The 16,353-nt window shown below is 42.5% G+C and overlaps 1 protein-coding gene across 9 annotated transcripts in view; it reads left to right on the forward strand.

The window, feature by feature from the left end:
* Window positions 1-16,353, forward strand: part of TENM3 (teneurin transmembrane protein 3) — a 540,570-nt gene that overhangs the window by 463,186 nt on the left and 61,031 nt on the right. For all 9 annotated transcript variants that reach the window (XM_025207579.1, XM_025207580.1, XM_014521286.2 and 6 more), the window contains 3 exons: window positions 8,361-8,577; window positions 9,596-9,715; window positions 10,171-10,432. In XM_025207579.1, coding sequence (XP_025063364.1) covers window positions 8,361-8,577; window positions 9,596-9,715; window positions 10,171-10,432 — 599 coding nt within the window. The remainder of the gene's footprint in view (window positions 1-8,360; window positions 8,578-9,595; window positions 9,716-10,170; window positions 10,433-16,353) is intronic.

Raw genomic sequence — 16,353 nt, forward strand, 5'->3', positions numbered from 1 at the left:
TACTAGATTCACTGGTTAAATAATGGCTGTTGTCTTGGTTGCTAGCTAATTGACATACTGTGGTTAATGTTAGTTAGTTCAGATTGAATACAAATTAAACACTGTATCTGCTATCCATTGCTATTAGATCATGAATTTCTCTGAGCACAGAGAACACTGGGAATTCTCTCTGGAAAACAGCTGTAGATTGAGAATAATTTTAATCACTTTTGTGTTTGAGGTATTCTTCCATATTTTTTGAGTAGTTCTTATGTAGCTTTATTTTGATGTAGGTTTACACATTACTACGGATCTCATTTCCTTCTCTCAAAGGAAGGATAGCTTTTTTCCCCTTACGGTTTGAGTTGGATGCAACGTTAGAAAGTGTTGTTTTCCTGATTGCGGTCCACTGTGGAGCATGCACGCAACACACAAAAAACATACACTGTCTTCTGTTTTTCATGTACTTGTGAGAAGTGAAGGGGATCCATTTGAAATGTGTGCAAGCAAAGCATATGCAGCCAAGAGAGAGAAAGTTGAATCCTAACTGAAACAAGTTATTCTTATATATATGCAATAAAGTGTGCGGGCCGGGCGCGAGCCGGGCCCTTTTTCACGCTGCACGTGGGCTGTGGCCAGCAGCCCGGGCATGCAGGGTCGGAGAGAGGGGCGCGACAAGCTAGAATTAGGCACAGACTCGTAGCGGTAGTTTTAAAGATTGTTTACTTACACCGGAGATGGTTGCGGTGCAGGCTGGAAAACTTGCTTGAGTTGCGGTTACAGACAAAGACAACACGAACGGTCACATGGAGTTTGCTAGGCTCCACGGAAACAGAGCTCCGGATGCTCTGGGTGAGCGCGCCACCAAAATCGGACTTGTAGATACGTCTTATAATTTTTTGTCGCTCGAAGACGGGAAGAGGTGGGCGATGGATCAAGTCGCCAAGCTCCTCTGAATCTCACACAGAGATCTTTACTTCCCTGCCGTGTACCCAGAGTCCCCACGAGATGGATGTGGAGTCCTCTTCGGCTTGGGCGGAAACCGCTCAAGCCTCTTATACGGCTAACAGGCCAATCGTTAGCCGCCACGTGGGGAAAATTTAGAACTAGCCAATAGCGGGACACAAATTTGCATGCGGGTAGCGGGAACTCTTTTGCACCGTGCCTTTCTCTTGCAACTTGAGCAATGCACCCTGCAAAAGAAGCTGCAAATAGGCGGGAAACTCGTCCCTGCACCGGAGTTTTCCTCCGCAGCAGAAAACTCCACCGTGCAATGAAGCTGCAACCTGGTGGGGATAATTCTGGTGCCGAAGCACGCACAAAATCATACCTTTGGGTTATGACATAAAGAACTAGCCCATATTTAATCATTGTTGTATATGCAGCACAACTATTTAAATCAAGGCATGCTTTATATATAAATGAGCTGCTGGTTATGGCCCAAATTAAAGGAACTCACTCACATTCTAGATGAAACTCAAGTCCTCACATTCCTCTGTGGAGTTGCATTCTGTTGAAACACAACTCCATGTATGCATGCTCTAAGGAGCCACGAGGGATTGAAAGACCTGTCAGGAATCCAGTGATATTGGAAACTCTTTGAAAAAAGATGCTTCTTTGACTTGGAGCCTACAGTACATGCTGTTTTGGTAGAAAAAACCTCTGGACCTTATCAGCTCTCCAGGTTTTTCAGCCTTTTGTAAAATTGGCAGGTCATCAACCCTAACAGAAACCTTCTGTGAAATATACTTGACTTGTACTTCAAGAGCTTGGTCCAAAACTCAATTGAAGTCTGTGGAAAAAATCCCACTAATTTAATAGGAGATTTGGATTGGGTCTGAGCTGTATGATCTAGAAACTAAGGCCAGGTACAGAAGTTAAACTTATTGCATGGTAGGCACACAAAGTGCTCTACAGACATAACCAAACAGACAGTCAGGGGACCTGGAGTACTGTAAAAATGGCAGATCCTATTCTAAGATAACCCTGGATGGATGTGGTATCAGACTTTAGCGCTGTAGGTTAGAGCACCATAATGAACGTCTGTACTACATCCCATCATGACTCATGGTACGTCATGTTCCAACTGACGTCTCATGGAGTACTGCAGCATCCTGCTCACCCGCCCCCTTCTAGGACAATACACTAGTCTTGGCCAGAGCCCAAAAGGTCACCCAAGCCAGGCCAGCTCCGTCCCCATGTTCTCAGTAACCCAAGGCAGTAAAACCCCTGTTTCCAACTCCCCCTACCCTTGTTCCCTCCAGCCCTATGAGCCACTGCCTGGTATTATCACTCAGTGTCTCAGTGTGCAGATTCCATCTACCCCCATCTGGGTATTTGTAAAAATTGCAGCTTTCAATTAAATGCTGTGCTGATTGTAGACACCACATTCGCACAGAGGACTGTCCAAGATATTCAGCCTGTACAGTGTTGTTTTGAAGCACCCGTATCTAAATCTCGGTCTGTTCAGCTTGACCCACACTTGTCTGTCAAGGTCATACCCAATGTGGGACTCATTTGGTGTTGGTATAAAATGCTGTAGGAACAGATTTCAGACTGAATTACCCTAAACGATCATTTTATTTCTATTTACCCCACCCCTTATCTAAATTTAGCACAACACACAAAGCCCAGAAACCTGGCAGTAGGGAAGCAGTTGGGGTCTGGCTTCCTATGCCACTTAGTCTAATGCCCTAGAGTGCAGGGAATACATCTCTGTGTGCAAGTTGTGCAGCCTGTTATGAGTCTCTGTTCACTGTTAAGTACAGTGTTCATCTTTTTAGTGTGACAACTTCTGGACCATACAGGAACACAGTAATCTGCTGGGGCATATACCATTGCAAGCGCAATGGTTCTGAGCACTTTGAAGTTGGCACATGATGTTGTGCTGGCTAAACATCTTAAGGCAGCTACCTGTGCAGAGATTTTACTGCTGACCTTCTAAATATGATGTCTATAGGTGAGAAAATGATCTAATATGACTCTTTGGTAGGTTGGGATATACTTATAGGGAAGGATGTGATTTTCTACTCTGATATTCAGTGTACTCTTGGCTCAACAACTATCCAGGTGGAAGAGTGATGACAGTGATTTATTGATGCTCTCCACTGACCTTGTGCCTTGCAAGAACCTTCTTCAACCTCCCCCATAACTTCCGCACCACTGACCTGGAACAAAACAGAGGCACCATGGTCGGGATACCCTACTGTTGTTGGGGGCTTATCAGACTGTGTTACATTGAGTAGGGCCAGTAATCTGTGTATTTGGCAACTGGGCACCCCATCCCTCAAGGTTGCGTTGCTTTCCTGAGAGGCCAGCCTGTTTATCCAGATCCACCTGATTTAAACTGTAACCCAAACAGACCCCCGATAGATACTGAAAGCTTTTTTTAAGGCCCACAGTGATCCTCTGGGTGCTGTTTGGCAGAGCAGCTATGAATGAGCACCACTGCAGGTAATACACAGTGGGAATGGGAATTCTCCTTAGCAAACCCACTCCCCCAGAAGGCTCATCCCTCTGGGCCCCAATGCTTGGGTTTCCCAGCCCTCCTGACTCCTATAGCAGGGAGATGGAACCCACATGTCTGGGTTTTCCCAGCTGGAAGGCAGAACATGGGTGTTCTGTGTCATGGCCAGCACCAGGCCATGAGGAGTTACACGGGTTCTGGCTCCAGGCAGGGGAAAGGGTCTGGATAGGGGACTCACCAGAGGTCCCTCAGTGTCTCTGTTGTCTGCAGACTCCACCTTTGTGCATGGAAGGCCTGGGTGTGGAGCCCAAGATGCTGGATCCAGGATTGTTGGCTGCATACCTGCAGGGTGCCAGACACATTTGCCTAGACAGGACCGGCAACATGAGGACCAAAGGGGTCCCTTGGTGTAGATGGTTAGAATGGACAGATTGGTGACTGCTAGCACCCATGGTGCTGTGGCACTTGAAAAAGCCACCCAGGCCCAGGAACACACTGCAAAGTTCCAAGAATGAGGTCTATGGATTGTCAGCCACTCTGAGGGAGGCCACCCATGCCAATATAGAGCTGAGGGTCACAGTGCCAAGATAAAAAGTTCATGCACAGAGTCAGAGAGAGCTTGGGATCCAGCTAGGACATTATTGAGTGGCATTAGCACTGCCTTTCACAGGGAGACTATTGCCCTCCCAGGCCAGAGTGGTGGGCAGGCTGGTGTCTGCCCCCTACCCCTCCCAGCATGGAGAGCCCTGCTTTAGGGACTCCTCCCTGGGTGAAATATGCCTGAGAGTCCCATGCGGGGGCCTGGATGGGCAGCCATGTAGGAAAGATCCACACTGCACACTGATTGTGAGATGCTGGGGTGCAGGGAAGCCCTGGAACAGGAGATATGGCATGTGGGACCCACTGAGCTGTGGTCCAAGGAGCCAGGAACATGTCTGGTGGGGTTCACTTCAGGGAGCAGCCAGTGAGGAGGGGGGAAGGACCAGACTGCCTGAGACCTGCTGCCAGAGCCAGCATTGAATCAGCCCACCTTCCAGGGCCAACTCGCTACCCTCAGCCACTGATGGTCACTAGTGCAGGCGGAGGGCCCCAAAGAGAAGGGGGGAATGGGCAGCCCACCAGGCCAGGCCACTGCAGGCCCCTTGGGTTTTGGTCCAAGTTCTAGAGTGGGCAGTGTTCCATAGTTTTTCTTTATTATGCATGTGATCGGTTTGGCAGCTGCAACATTTAATTAAACTGAGGGGCGACATTTTCACGTATGGTATTCCCTTTGCTGCCCCAAGGTTTTGTGCTTGTTAAGATGAGCCCCTACAGCTGCCCATCCTGCCCGTCGTCATTAACTGCTCAGTGCAGCCATTCTCAATGTTAGCTGAGAGGTTTTCCCGTTCTGGAGCATACAGTCTGGCAGAGTTTTCATTTAATAAACAACACTAAAAGTTTGTCAGTTCCATCTTTTGATTTAAAATGAGGCATGTCTCTTCCTCACACCTCATCCCCCTGCACCCTGGTGTGTGCCCATCGAGGAACAGGAAAGGGGAAGAAGGGAAGGAGGGAGGGAGAGAGAGAGGGTAAGGGTGACTATGTGGATTGTGGGCAGTGGTGCCTGGGGCTGGAGACCCATGGTCCAGTGTCAGGACATGAGCACTCGGAAGCCCTCTGGCCCTGCTCATCCAGGGAGGGCTCCTGATCCATGCAGGTGAGGAGCTAGTTGGCCAGGGCTTCACAGATCCAAACAGCCTGTTGGGGCTGAGGCCACCAGCATCAGTGGTGGGGAAATACAGGCATCCAGGATACATGCACACACACACACATGCATACAGCAGATGTAGGGTTTGCTGTGTGAGCCAGCTGGCTGATGGCTTGTGGCCATGACGAGCTGCTGCCACATCAAATCCAGATGGGTGGCCATGATGTCCCACCAGCCAATCAGGGTGGTTTCACTGGTCAGCTCCCCTCAGGAGTCTTTAGTGGCCCCTCTTCCCCCCCCTCCCCCATTCAACTTGGGCCATGGAGAGAGAGTCCAAGCCCCTTCCCTGCCCCCCCCCCCCCCCCCGGGCTCATTGTGGGTTCCCCACCATCCACCCCTGGCACGCCAACATCTTATAAGTCAAGGTTGTGGGTGTTTTTGGCATTCTGTTCAAAAACATCGCCAACCCCTGTGATAATGTGTGTTCAGCTAGCTCCTGACCTAACCGTGGACACTTAGAGTAAAGGTCAAAAGTTAGATTGCTTCTGCCACAGGCTTCTTGAGCTTAGCCCAAAATTACAAGGAGGCATAGAAAGTACAAAGACAATTCCATGGAAGTCTAGCAGTAAAAGAAAACAAGCTTTGCAGGAAAAAAGTGATTTTGCTATAACCAGATTCTACTGCATATAAAAGTCCACAAGTGCAGGAATACAGAGTGATTTGGTGAGTGAAGTTGTTCTCCTTCCTTATCCAGTTTGCAAAATTTAATTCTAAAGTGAACTTTAGCCAAATTCCTCCTCCAGGTCCTATTTTGATTATTTTTATTTAAAAACAGGACTCAGAGCTTGCCAGTTTATAGGTCTGTTCTCCGTATCCTGTTTTGAATTTACTTCCTAAATATACCAGTTTGCAAGGAAAGGACACCCTGGGGGAGTTTGGACACCTGCCGTTTTAGTGTTTTACTAGTCCCTAGAAATAGCACATAGCAAAACTATACCCTCTCACAGTTCTGTGCATGTTTCAGCTAAGAAAAAAGTACATCTAGTTGAGACTTTAATTGCAAAAGTTTAAACTTTTGAGGATGACCCTTTTTTACTTGTGTATAAATATTAATGTGCTTGCTATACCTGCGGTACATAAAAGAATGACAAAAATCTAGAAGGGAAATGCAAAATAATTTTCTAGCATTGATAATGATTATCCAAAGAGCTCAAATATCTCTGATGTTGTTTGTATTTTTCTTATGGAATCTGATAAGCATAGCTACTAAGTTAATAGAAATGTAAGCCAAGTCTCCTTTTTTTGGCTAAACTGAAATGCATCAATAATTTTGCAGAGTTGTTCTACCAATACCAAGACTATTTTACTTAGCTACACACAGGGCAATAGAGTATTCACCTTAGTGGTACTAGATAGCACTAGCTGTATAAGTACAGAGAAAGAATGAAAAATGTTTTCTCAAGTTATAGGGAGCCAGATTCATAACCATCCGTCACTCGCTTGGGCAAGTTGCTGATAAACTCCACAGAAAAATAACAAACAGTGTGTCCCTGTATCTTGGCTGGTGAAAATGAGATTCTTTCCCTGACTGATGTTAGTGGAGAGGCTTGTAAAAATGCATTTCCAGCTGATTAGTTCAGAAGGTGTCAATCTCATGCAGTTTTATGACCCGCAGACTACATGCCAGATGTACATTTGCTTTTTATAAACTAACAAAGATGAATGACTAAATTTGAGCATGCCCCCTTGGCAATTGCACCAAATATTGCCAGAGGGAGGATACAGAGATGTAAAAACAAAGCCTTTAACCATCAGTGTACCAAGTTTGGATATTGACCCAGGCTGGTACCGCCCAAACCAGCATGGTATCAGTAGTTTGGTTATAAGAAGTTTCTTATTTTAGGCAACTAAGACTAAATAAAATCCTCCCAGGAATGAGTAACGCTCCAGAAACATTACACTCCAGAAACTTACATCCATGCCAGTTGGTTTAAGGGGAACTGGAAGGGGGTGCAATAAATGAAAGATCAGGCCCTTAGTACTGTGCCAAAATGCAGACTCTGATCCATGCAGTACAGCCGTTCTTGAAGGAAATTTGTTTTAAGTTGCATTTGGAAGAGCCCTTTTTATTTACATTCTTGTAGCATGTAACAAAGTATAACAATCATGACTGATTGTTTTTAGTTTTAATCCATGGCTAAGCATATTATAGAAGGAATATTGTTAGAGGCTTCCTCAAATTACTGTATATTTTTTCAATTCTTATGCTTCCCACTAAACACAATTCTCACTGTTTACCTAAATGGAATAATAAAATGCTTGAGCTATTTCAGTCTTGCTACACTTTTAGGGAAAACAATTATCAGCTATGTAATACTGCATTACATTCACCTAGAAGAAAACTTTGTGTAGCTGACATTTCCAGACTTGTTTTACTTCAGGCTAATTAACAGTTATCTATTTGAGCTTGATTTCAATCTTCCACCAAATTAGATTTCCAGAGGTGACAGGTCCAATCCATATTGTGTATGAATATATTGTACATACACATAAAAAACACCAGCATGCATGCATAAAGCATGTTTATATTAACAATCATGCATCATGAATTTACTTGGAATGAAATATAAAATTTTTAACACAGACTTTACTCTCATACATTTTCATGAAAAAGACTTGTGGGGAAAAAAGACCTTTGTCAGTATCAACAAAAGCTTTGTTCCCAAATATAAAAGAATCCATCTTGATAAATGTTGTTAAATATTTAAAGCTACTTACAGCACACAGACTCTAAATAGGTTCAAGAAAGCAGTGGAGTGGGAGTTACCTGTTTCTATTCCCAGCAAACCAAATAACCTCACATAAATACTACTTAACCCCCATAAATAGTATTTAATATTTATCAGTAAGCAATGTCCATGGAGTTGAAATCCTTCCATTTTCTGGGTTTTTTTCTGTTTTAAAATGCTTATTTTTAATTTTAAAATATAATGGTTTAAGAAATGTTTTAAATGAAAACAAATCCTGCACGAAGCTGTGTCTCTGACAGACTGATTGACACAGCCCTTCATTACTTGAAAGTGAATTGTTAAAAATCCTAATTACTAATATTCTTTCCTACTATGCTGCTTTTCAAGTCTCTCTCTAGACAAACTTTGTCTAATTGCTCATTCATATATGAAGAACAAGAGGAAGAGTTTGTTGATTTGTCTGAATTTCTGCCCACAGATGGATTAATTGACTGTATGGATCCTGACTGCTGCTTGCAGAGTTCTTGCCAAAATCAGCCCTATTGTCGTGGACTGCCTGACCCTCAAGATATCATTAGCCAAAGTCAGCAATCGCCATCTCAGCAAGCAGCCAAATCTTTTTATGATCGGATCAGTTTTCTTATAGGGCCAGACAGCACTCACGTCATACCTGGAGAAAGCCCTTTCAATAAGAGGTGAATATCAATGGATTGCTCACTTATGAGTGTAAAATAAAATTTCACAGTACAGATGTGGCTAACATGGGTAAAGCATCCATTCTGATTGTGATATTTTGCAAATGGCCTTTCAATAAATGCAGTATTCATTTTTTTATATGGACTATTATAGCTGATTTCTTACAAAAAATCCAAGTGCCATGGCTAGTAAGTTACACACTTTGCCATGCTTGGTACCTGCATTATAAAAGGGCATTCTATTAAAGATCAAAAAAATCTTCATCTAACCAAGTTATTTGGGTTACTGTAGTTGGAAACATATCAAAGCAATAAGAAAGGAAGGGAGAGTTTCACTTGTTAAGCTGATCACACTAAATAATGTAAATTATGAATTAATGTAATAGAACTGTTAAGTGCATGACAGTATAATTGCATAAAGTATTTGACTGGTGCTTTAAAGAGCAGTAATGACCTGAAAATAAACCGGTAACTGAAAGCAGGTGTCTTATGTCTCACTGAGTAACAGAAGATGATTTATACCAGGACTCCTGTGTCTGCAGTAATTTGGCAAAATTAATGCAGTTGGGCACAGCAGTTGATTAAAAGTTGTTGCACAAATGTTCCTTATTGCCCCTTTAAATTTTGTACCTCTTGGCCTCTGCAGATTTACAGATTGCCTTGAAATTAATTGGAAAGTACATTCTTCTTTATGAAACTGCCAGAGATATGACTTATGGAAGGAAAGTGTAGAGTTTATAAATTTTAAAAAATTCTTCACTAAATTATTGTACTTTGTAACTCTGAAGACAAGCTGTGCCAGATTAAAACAGAGGGTAAACATGAGGTGCTTAGAAAATGCCAGTTATGTGAAGTTTAAAAGGGGCAGTGGCTAGGCACTGTTTCAACCCTGAGTATGCAAACAAGAGTTGATAACATATAGAGACATGGGTATTTGTTTAAGTTGTATTTGCTATTAATCATTACAGTGATAGCCTGAGAAAACAGATGCATAACCAATTCTGCATGTTTTTCACAGCCTCGCATCTGTCATAAGAGGCCAGGTATTAACAGCTGATGGAACACCTCTCATTGGAGTTAACGTATCATTTTTACATTATCCAGAATATGGATACACAATCACTCGCCAAGATGGAATGTAAGTTTGCCATTAGGAGTGTCTACAAGTAGAAGACGGTAAATGTAATTTTAGTTTACCAGAAAACTTTGTTATCTCTGGAGTTGTTGTTTGTGGTTTGAAAGTGATGGAAAACACAGCATTTTTTCACAGGTTACAATTGCAAACCAGGCCTTTGTAAATACTACAAACAAGTAAAGTTGTTGATTTTTTTTTCTGAAACAGAGAAAATGGCTGTTGAATTAAAACACAGGGGTAGGATTTTCAGCTGTTTCATGCACTAGTAGGCTAATGCAAATCCATTGATTTTTTTTTTCCATTGTTTGCATTGGAGTTAGAATGGACAAAAACTGAGGCACTCCCATAAGGAGTCAGACGCATAAAATGAAAACTACATTGAAACTACATAATTTGGCAGTGTGGGGGCATGAATTCAGGTCAGTTTGTTATCTGAATAATCTTGTTGTTTGTCTTAGGTTTGATTTGGTGGCAAATGGTGGTGCATCTCTAACTCTGGTGTTTGAGCGCTCACCATTCCTCACGCAATATCACACAGTGTGGATCCCATGGAATGTCTTTTACGTCATGGATACCCTGGTCATGAAGAAGGAGGAGAATGACATTCCCAGCTGTGACCTGAGTGGATTTGTGAGGCCAAACCCTGTCATTGTATCATCACCTTTATCTACCTTGTTTAGAATTTCTCCTGAAGACAGCCCCATTATCCCTGAGACACAGGTACAATTAACTTTGAACTAAACAATCATTTCTATTAGATTTAATTTTAAAATAGTATAATAAAAAGAATGCAAGCAGCAGATTTATAGTGAAAAAGAAATTTGCTCCAGTATAGTTATTTAACAGATTTCTTTTATTTTCAAAATCATAGAAACAATTGCATTAAAAAAGTAGAAGCAAAAAGTACAGTATGTGCAAATATCTGATTGTACACACTTCTTATAATTATAAGATGCTGAGTATCATCAGCTGCCAGATGAGAATTTTCATTGCCTGTATAATCACAGTTATGCCCTAACTTTTTGACCATCAGCCTGCTAGTGTTCAACATTAATGTCAAGAACACACACCTTGAAAAATGTAAATTGTTTGTTTTTCCAGAGTAGCATAGTGTGCCATGGGTAGTGTGCTCAGTTTTATCTGTTTGTTCTTGATAAATATTTATGCATTCTGATGGTTTTTTCTCTAATGACTGAGAAATGTCATAGTTTTGAAAGGACAGGATCTGCCAAGATACTGAGCAGTCTCCTTACCTACTGAAGCCTTTATGTATCAACACCTCACAAGATCAAGAGCCAAGTTAGTGAAAAGAAACCAGAATGTCATTTTGAACAAAAAATATGCGGTCTAAATGCTTTGTGTCTCTAAAAAGCATTTTGTTAGATTCCCAAATTCCTAATAATTAGCCATGAATGTACTTTTTCCTTTGGTCTTAAATTATACTTGCATTTTAAGAAATGAAAATCACCTTTGTGATTATTTGTTGGTCACGCTTTCCCTGCTAAAAATAGCTATTTTGTGTGTTTGCTTGCTTGCTTAAAATGTCATAAATACAAAGAGCCTGGTTTTGTAAATCTTCAGTAAGAAACGCCCTCACTTGTAGATACAATTAAATGTAATAGGTGCGATTAAAATTAGTTTCACTTAGAGCTTAAAAGAACAAAATAATTAAACAATTTGCAGTTTAACATAAAGATATAAACAACTTGCAATTAAATGCAAGTCTAAAGTATGCTACCCAATGCTTGCTTTTATCCTTCACTGCAGTTCCCCTACCTTTGAAAGCTGCAACTCAACTAAAAAAGTTATTTGCAAAATGCAATCCACTGCGAAACACCACTGAGTCTCTTGATTTGGCGGCAGATAATAGATTCAGTCCCCAAAGTCATGGGAAGTGATTTAAGTACATGGTTATAAAACAAGAAAAAGTAATAATAGACAAGGTGATTGTAAAGGGTTTTAAAAGGAAGGCTTTCATTATTAAAAAAAATATTACATACACCTGGCTTAACTGTACTAATGTGGACAATTTCTGATGAATTGAAACATACTGTTATTCATGCAAAAATGCAATAACTCTACTGTCTAAAAACATCAAATAAAGGTTGTTTTTTCCACTTAGCGCCTCCACATAGCCCCTATTTCTGCTAATGGAAGTTACACAAATGCATCAAGAAAAATATTCTGACCCCATGGGTCAGATTCTAATCTCTAATGCACAATGCATAACAAACAGTATATCTCCCAATCCACCCACGACTCTAGATAAATCAATATAAATTCAGATTTGATGCTTATTTGATTCAAAACTGTTCCTTCAACTCTTAAGGGATGATTATAGTTCTTTTCTAAGTGGCAAATTCATATTTACTGCGGGAGAATTTGGGATAGACACAGAAAACATAAGAGTCATTCCCTATGTCCATTCTGTGTCAACCATCCTGTTAATGTGGCTTGGCAATACTCTGCACCACATGCAGAGGAAAATGATGTGCTTCATGAGCTCTAGATGCAGTACTTCATCATCCCTTGAAGGCAGTGTTTCTAGTAGCACACACTTAGTCCCATATAGTGGCAACCTGTACTGAAAAGTTGCCACAAAAGAAAAGGGAACGGAATTAAAAGGCTGGGTGAGAGGAGACAGAGGAATAAGTAAGTAAACATGGAGTCAGACCCAGGAGATAATTTCCTAGATGAGAAAGAGAAGTTAAGGTTAAAGTTACATGTTACCTAACCCTATTCTTCCATTGTTCAGTATCTTAGGAAGTCAATACATTTTCTGCAGGTGTATCCATAGATACTTCTTTAACTGGGTACCAACAGTGTCTCCCTCCACAAGAACTTGAAAGATTTTTCTTCAACTCTTTTGACCAATCAGTTCTTCCATTAGTGGTGAGACAGGAAGATGCCATGGAGTGGAGCTACATAATTAGCAAGAATGAGCACTGTTTCCCTGGAGAGTCAGTTCTGTAGATGAGTTCTACCAAACTAGTCCATCTTCTTCCTTTATTTTGCTATTGGTGATAATGTTCAGCAGAATTTGTGGCAGAGTCTACTTCCAAGAGCTAGAGTCAAATACTTACTCAGCTTAACAGAAAAGCTCCCATTGACTTCTCTGGTCCAGGATTTCATCTAAAGAACCTATTTTACCTTGTTGTTCTGCAATTAAGTCAGGACTTGGATAGCCATGTAAATTTAGTAAAAAATACTGAAACTTGGTTCCACTGAAGAAAATGGCCAATCTCCTTAACCTACAGCAATCAGAAGGAAATGCAGTATACTACATTCAAATAGCTCCAAGATCTGGCAGGACTCGGCAGCTTGGGCAGATTGGGTCCCTTAGGAGCTTCATAGAAATCTTTAGGGTTGAAAGGCCAACTTAAACTCTCAGATTGATGCAATTTGTGAAAATTAAAATGACCTTTATTTGCAGACTAGAAGTTAAATATTTCACAACTGCCTTCCAAAAGTTTTTCATGCATAAATAGAATGTCAAGCTTTGCAATCTAGTAGATGGGCTATCACTTGGTCCCTTTACAGAGTTAGTATTATTCCAGACAAGCTGATTATCTGTCAAAAAAAATTAGTGGATGAGCTAACTGGCTGAGCTGGTGTAGTATGATTTTTATACCCAAAGACTTCCCAGATGTTGTTCTTCACTAAGTTGATTCATTATGAAGGCCCCAGTGAGATGCTTTGTTTGCAATTCCTGGTTACCTCTTTAGAAGTATGCTTAAGTGTTTAGTTAATGGTTCATAAGGACAGCTGAAATGTATGTCCTGTTTTACTCCTTAGTCTTCAAAGTTCTCAGGAAGATATATTAAGGCATGGCACTTCTTATTGAAAGGAAAGGAGTAATCTGTAATTCCTAATTTGAGGACTAGGCTCTTGTGCCTGCACAGACCAACAGCAGTTAGTTTTTGGCCTTACAAGGGCCTGAACTAGCCTCCCAATTTTTAATGAGATAGTTGTCCAAACCCACATTAAAATTCCTTGAAAAGGACAGCCAGACTGGCCTATATGATTTCAGATCTCTGAGGCTAGAGGGTTGATGGCCACCTTCAGACTGAAATGCTATTCATCTACATTTTTTGGTTGTAAGGGAAGTTTTGAATGAACTCTGAGACCAACAGAAATCCCATTACCTAATGTTAATTTGCAGATATGTTGTTTCTCTTTGTTTCTCTACTCAAGTTTTTTTCACCCAGAAAGAGAACAGCATCTGTTAGCTCTGTTTTAAGTGCAACCTGGGAGTCCTTCAAACATCTTAGAGTTATTTTGCCTTCAAGGTCCTAGTAAAGGAATAGATCCTCAATTGCTCATATCCCTGAATGGTCTTTTACATTGTTAGCCTGCAAATAGCTTTGTTGCCTTCTAGCTTGAGAGGGAAATTAGTTATCCCCTTTGTACCTTGGGCTAAAGAGCAACATACGCTGTTTTGGGCAGAACATTAAAAATATGGCTTTTTTAAAGTTCTTCCTTAATGACACTACTGCATGTCACTTGATGTCTGTTTTTTGAAGAGGCTGATTATTAAGAATGGCTTATTATTACTTATCAGTAATAAGGCTTGGGGTAGCATCCTTTTCCATCATCCAGGTCTATCTTTCCCTTCCTGTAATGTAACACAGACATCTCTACAGGATGATAAGTTTCAGGCTGGAGAAGGAGAGAGATTTGCTTGTACACACGTGATATGAATGACAGCTTTGTTGCATCCTAGTTTATCCTGTTAGCTGAGCCAAACTGCTGTCAGCCTTAATTGGTTATAGGATGGGAAAAGAGACAAATTTAATTAGCAGTACATAAATCTTCCTTAACTTATCCAGTATTATTACATGACATCTGAGGGCCTGTTAAATACTGTAGTCCTGATTCTCAGGCCCTCGTCAAGGAGCAAAGCAAAGTATGGATCCATGGGGCTGGAACACAGTGGTCTCCCAGCAGACTGTTTTCCACCAGTAAAATTTGTTATTTTGGGCCTGGCAGTCTTTTAGACCAAGGGACAGGAAGGTACAATAAAGACACCTAAATATGCCACTCTAAGTGTGCAGTATGCTGCTTTGGCATGCCCAAGGCCCTAAGCTGACGGCTCAGAGACCCCTTACTGCTTCAGTTCACCTCAGAGATGTTATTTATAATTGTACTTAAAGAAATCTTTTCATTTCACTCAGAATACTTGGTGGCTTCGCAGCTGCAGTGCAGGCAGGCCTTCAGTATTTTTAGGGATATGATTCTAATCCAGTTAGAAGTCCTGACACCTCTTGAAATAAGGTTGATTAACTATTATAACCCACAGAAACTCTTTATGTCTAACTACCACACACAAAATCTTCTCCATGGAAGAAAAAGCAGGTGGAACTTTCCAAATCTAAGATTGAATCACTGTATCTTTCTGAGATGAGAAATTGGTGAGCTGATGTCTGAGTAGTGAATATTGATCAGGAAATATGGGAAAGCTTTCCCTAAGGCACCCTACTTCTGTCTGCCTTTGAAATAAGTGGAAGAAAGTACTAGTTGAAAGTATTTACAATCCACAAGTAAAATAGATATTCACACCATTTAAAATACCCATCCCATGAAACATTTAGTATTTGTGCTACAGTAGCAATTAGAGGCTTTAACCCAAATCTGGGGCTGCACTATGCCTGGGGCAGTACATACACATAGATAAGGGACAGTCTATAAACAGACGAATCTAAGTAGACAAGATAGGACAAAGTGGGAAGAAAGAAAGTACTATTGCACAGTAGCAGACTTCTGTGTAAATTTGTGCTTAATTGTTGTAAAATTGATTTGTCACAGACATATGGGCCTAGGGCAGGGGTGGGCAAAATATGGCCCGCGGGCCAGATCCGGCCCACGAGGCCATTCTCTCCGGCCCATGGGGCCCCTAAAAAAATGTAGAAAATTAATATTTCTCTGCCCTTGGTTCCTGTCAAAAATGCAAGAACCAAGGGCAGTAGGACCCAGGGGAAGCCCGGCAGGCTCCAACAACAGCGGGGCCCACCCAGCCCTGCCCCCCAGCCAGAAGCCCCAGCTATGGTTTCTGGGCTGGGAGCACATGGCTGCCCCAGCGCGGGAAGCTCAGGTAAGTGTGGGGGGGACTCCGAGCAGGGAAGGAGCACGGGGGGGAAGTGAACCCCCCACCCCCAGTGCCCCGCACTGCAGCTGCTTGCAGCCCCCAGGGGGCTGCCTGTGCCCACTCCGGACAGCCCCATGTGGGCTGTGAGAGCCTGCAGCATGGGACACCGGGCATGGGAGAGGCCGCTTCCCCCCCATGCTCAGCTTTTCCCCAGGCTCCTTCCCTGCTCAGAGAAAAGCAGCCCCTCACCTGTCCCATGGCCGGCGCCCCGTGCTGCAGGCGCTTGCAACCCATGTGGGCCTTTTTGGAGCAGGCACAGGCAGCCCCAGGCCAGCTGTGAGTGGCTGCAGCACGGGGCACCGGGCATGGGGCAGGTGAGGGGCTGCTTTCTCCACCCCCCATGCTCAGTACCACCTTGTAACCCAGCCCCACTGCCAGGCTGGCAGTGGGGGTGGGTTGCAAACTGATGCTGAGCGTGGGGAAAAGCGGCCCCTCGCCCGCCCCATGGCCAGCGCCCCACGCTGCAGCCCTCTGCAGCCGGAACTGGGGTGCCGGG

This window comes from Alligator sinensis, unplaced genomic scaffold, assembly GCF_000455745.1.
Source record: "Alligator sinensis unplaced genomic scaffold, ASM45574v1 scaffold354_1, whole genome shotgun sequence".
NCBI classification, from domain to species: domain Eukaryota; kingdom Metazoa; phylum Chordata; order Crocodylia; family Alligatoridae; genus Alligator; species Alligator sinensis.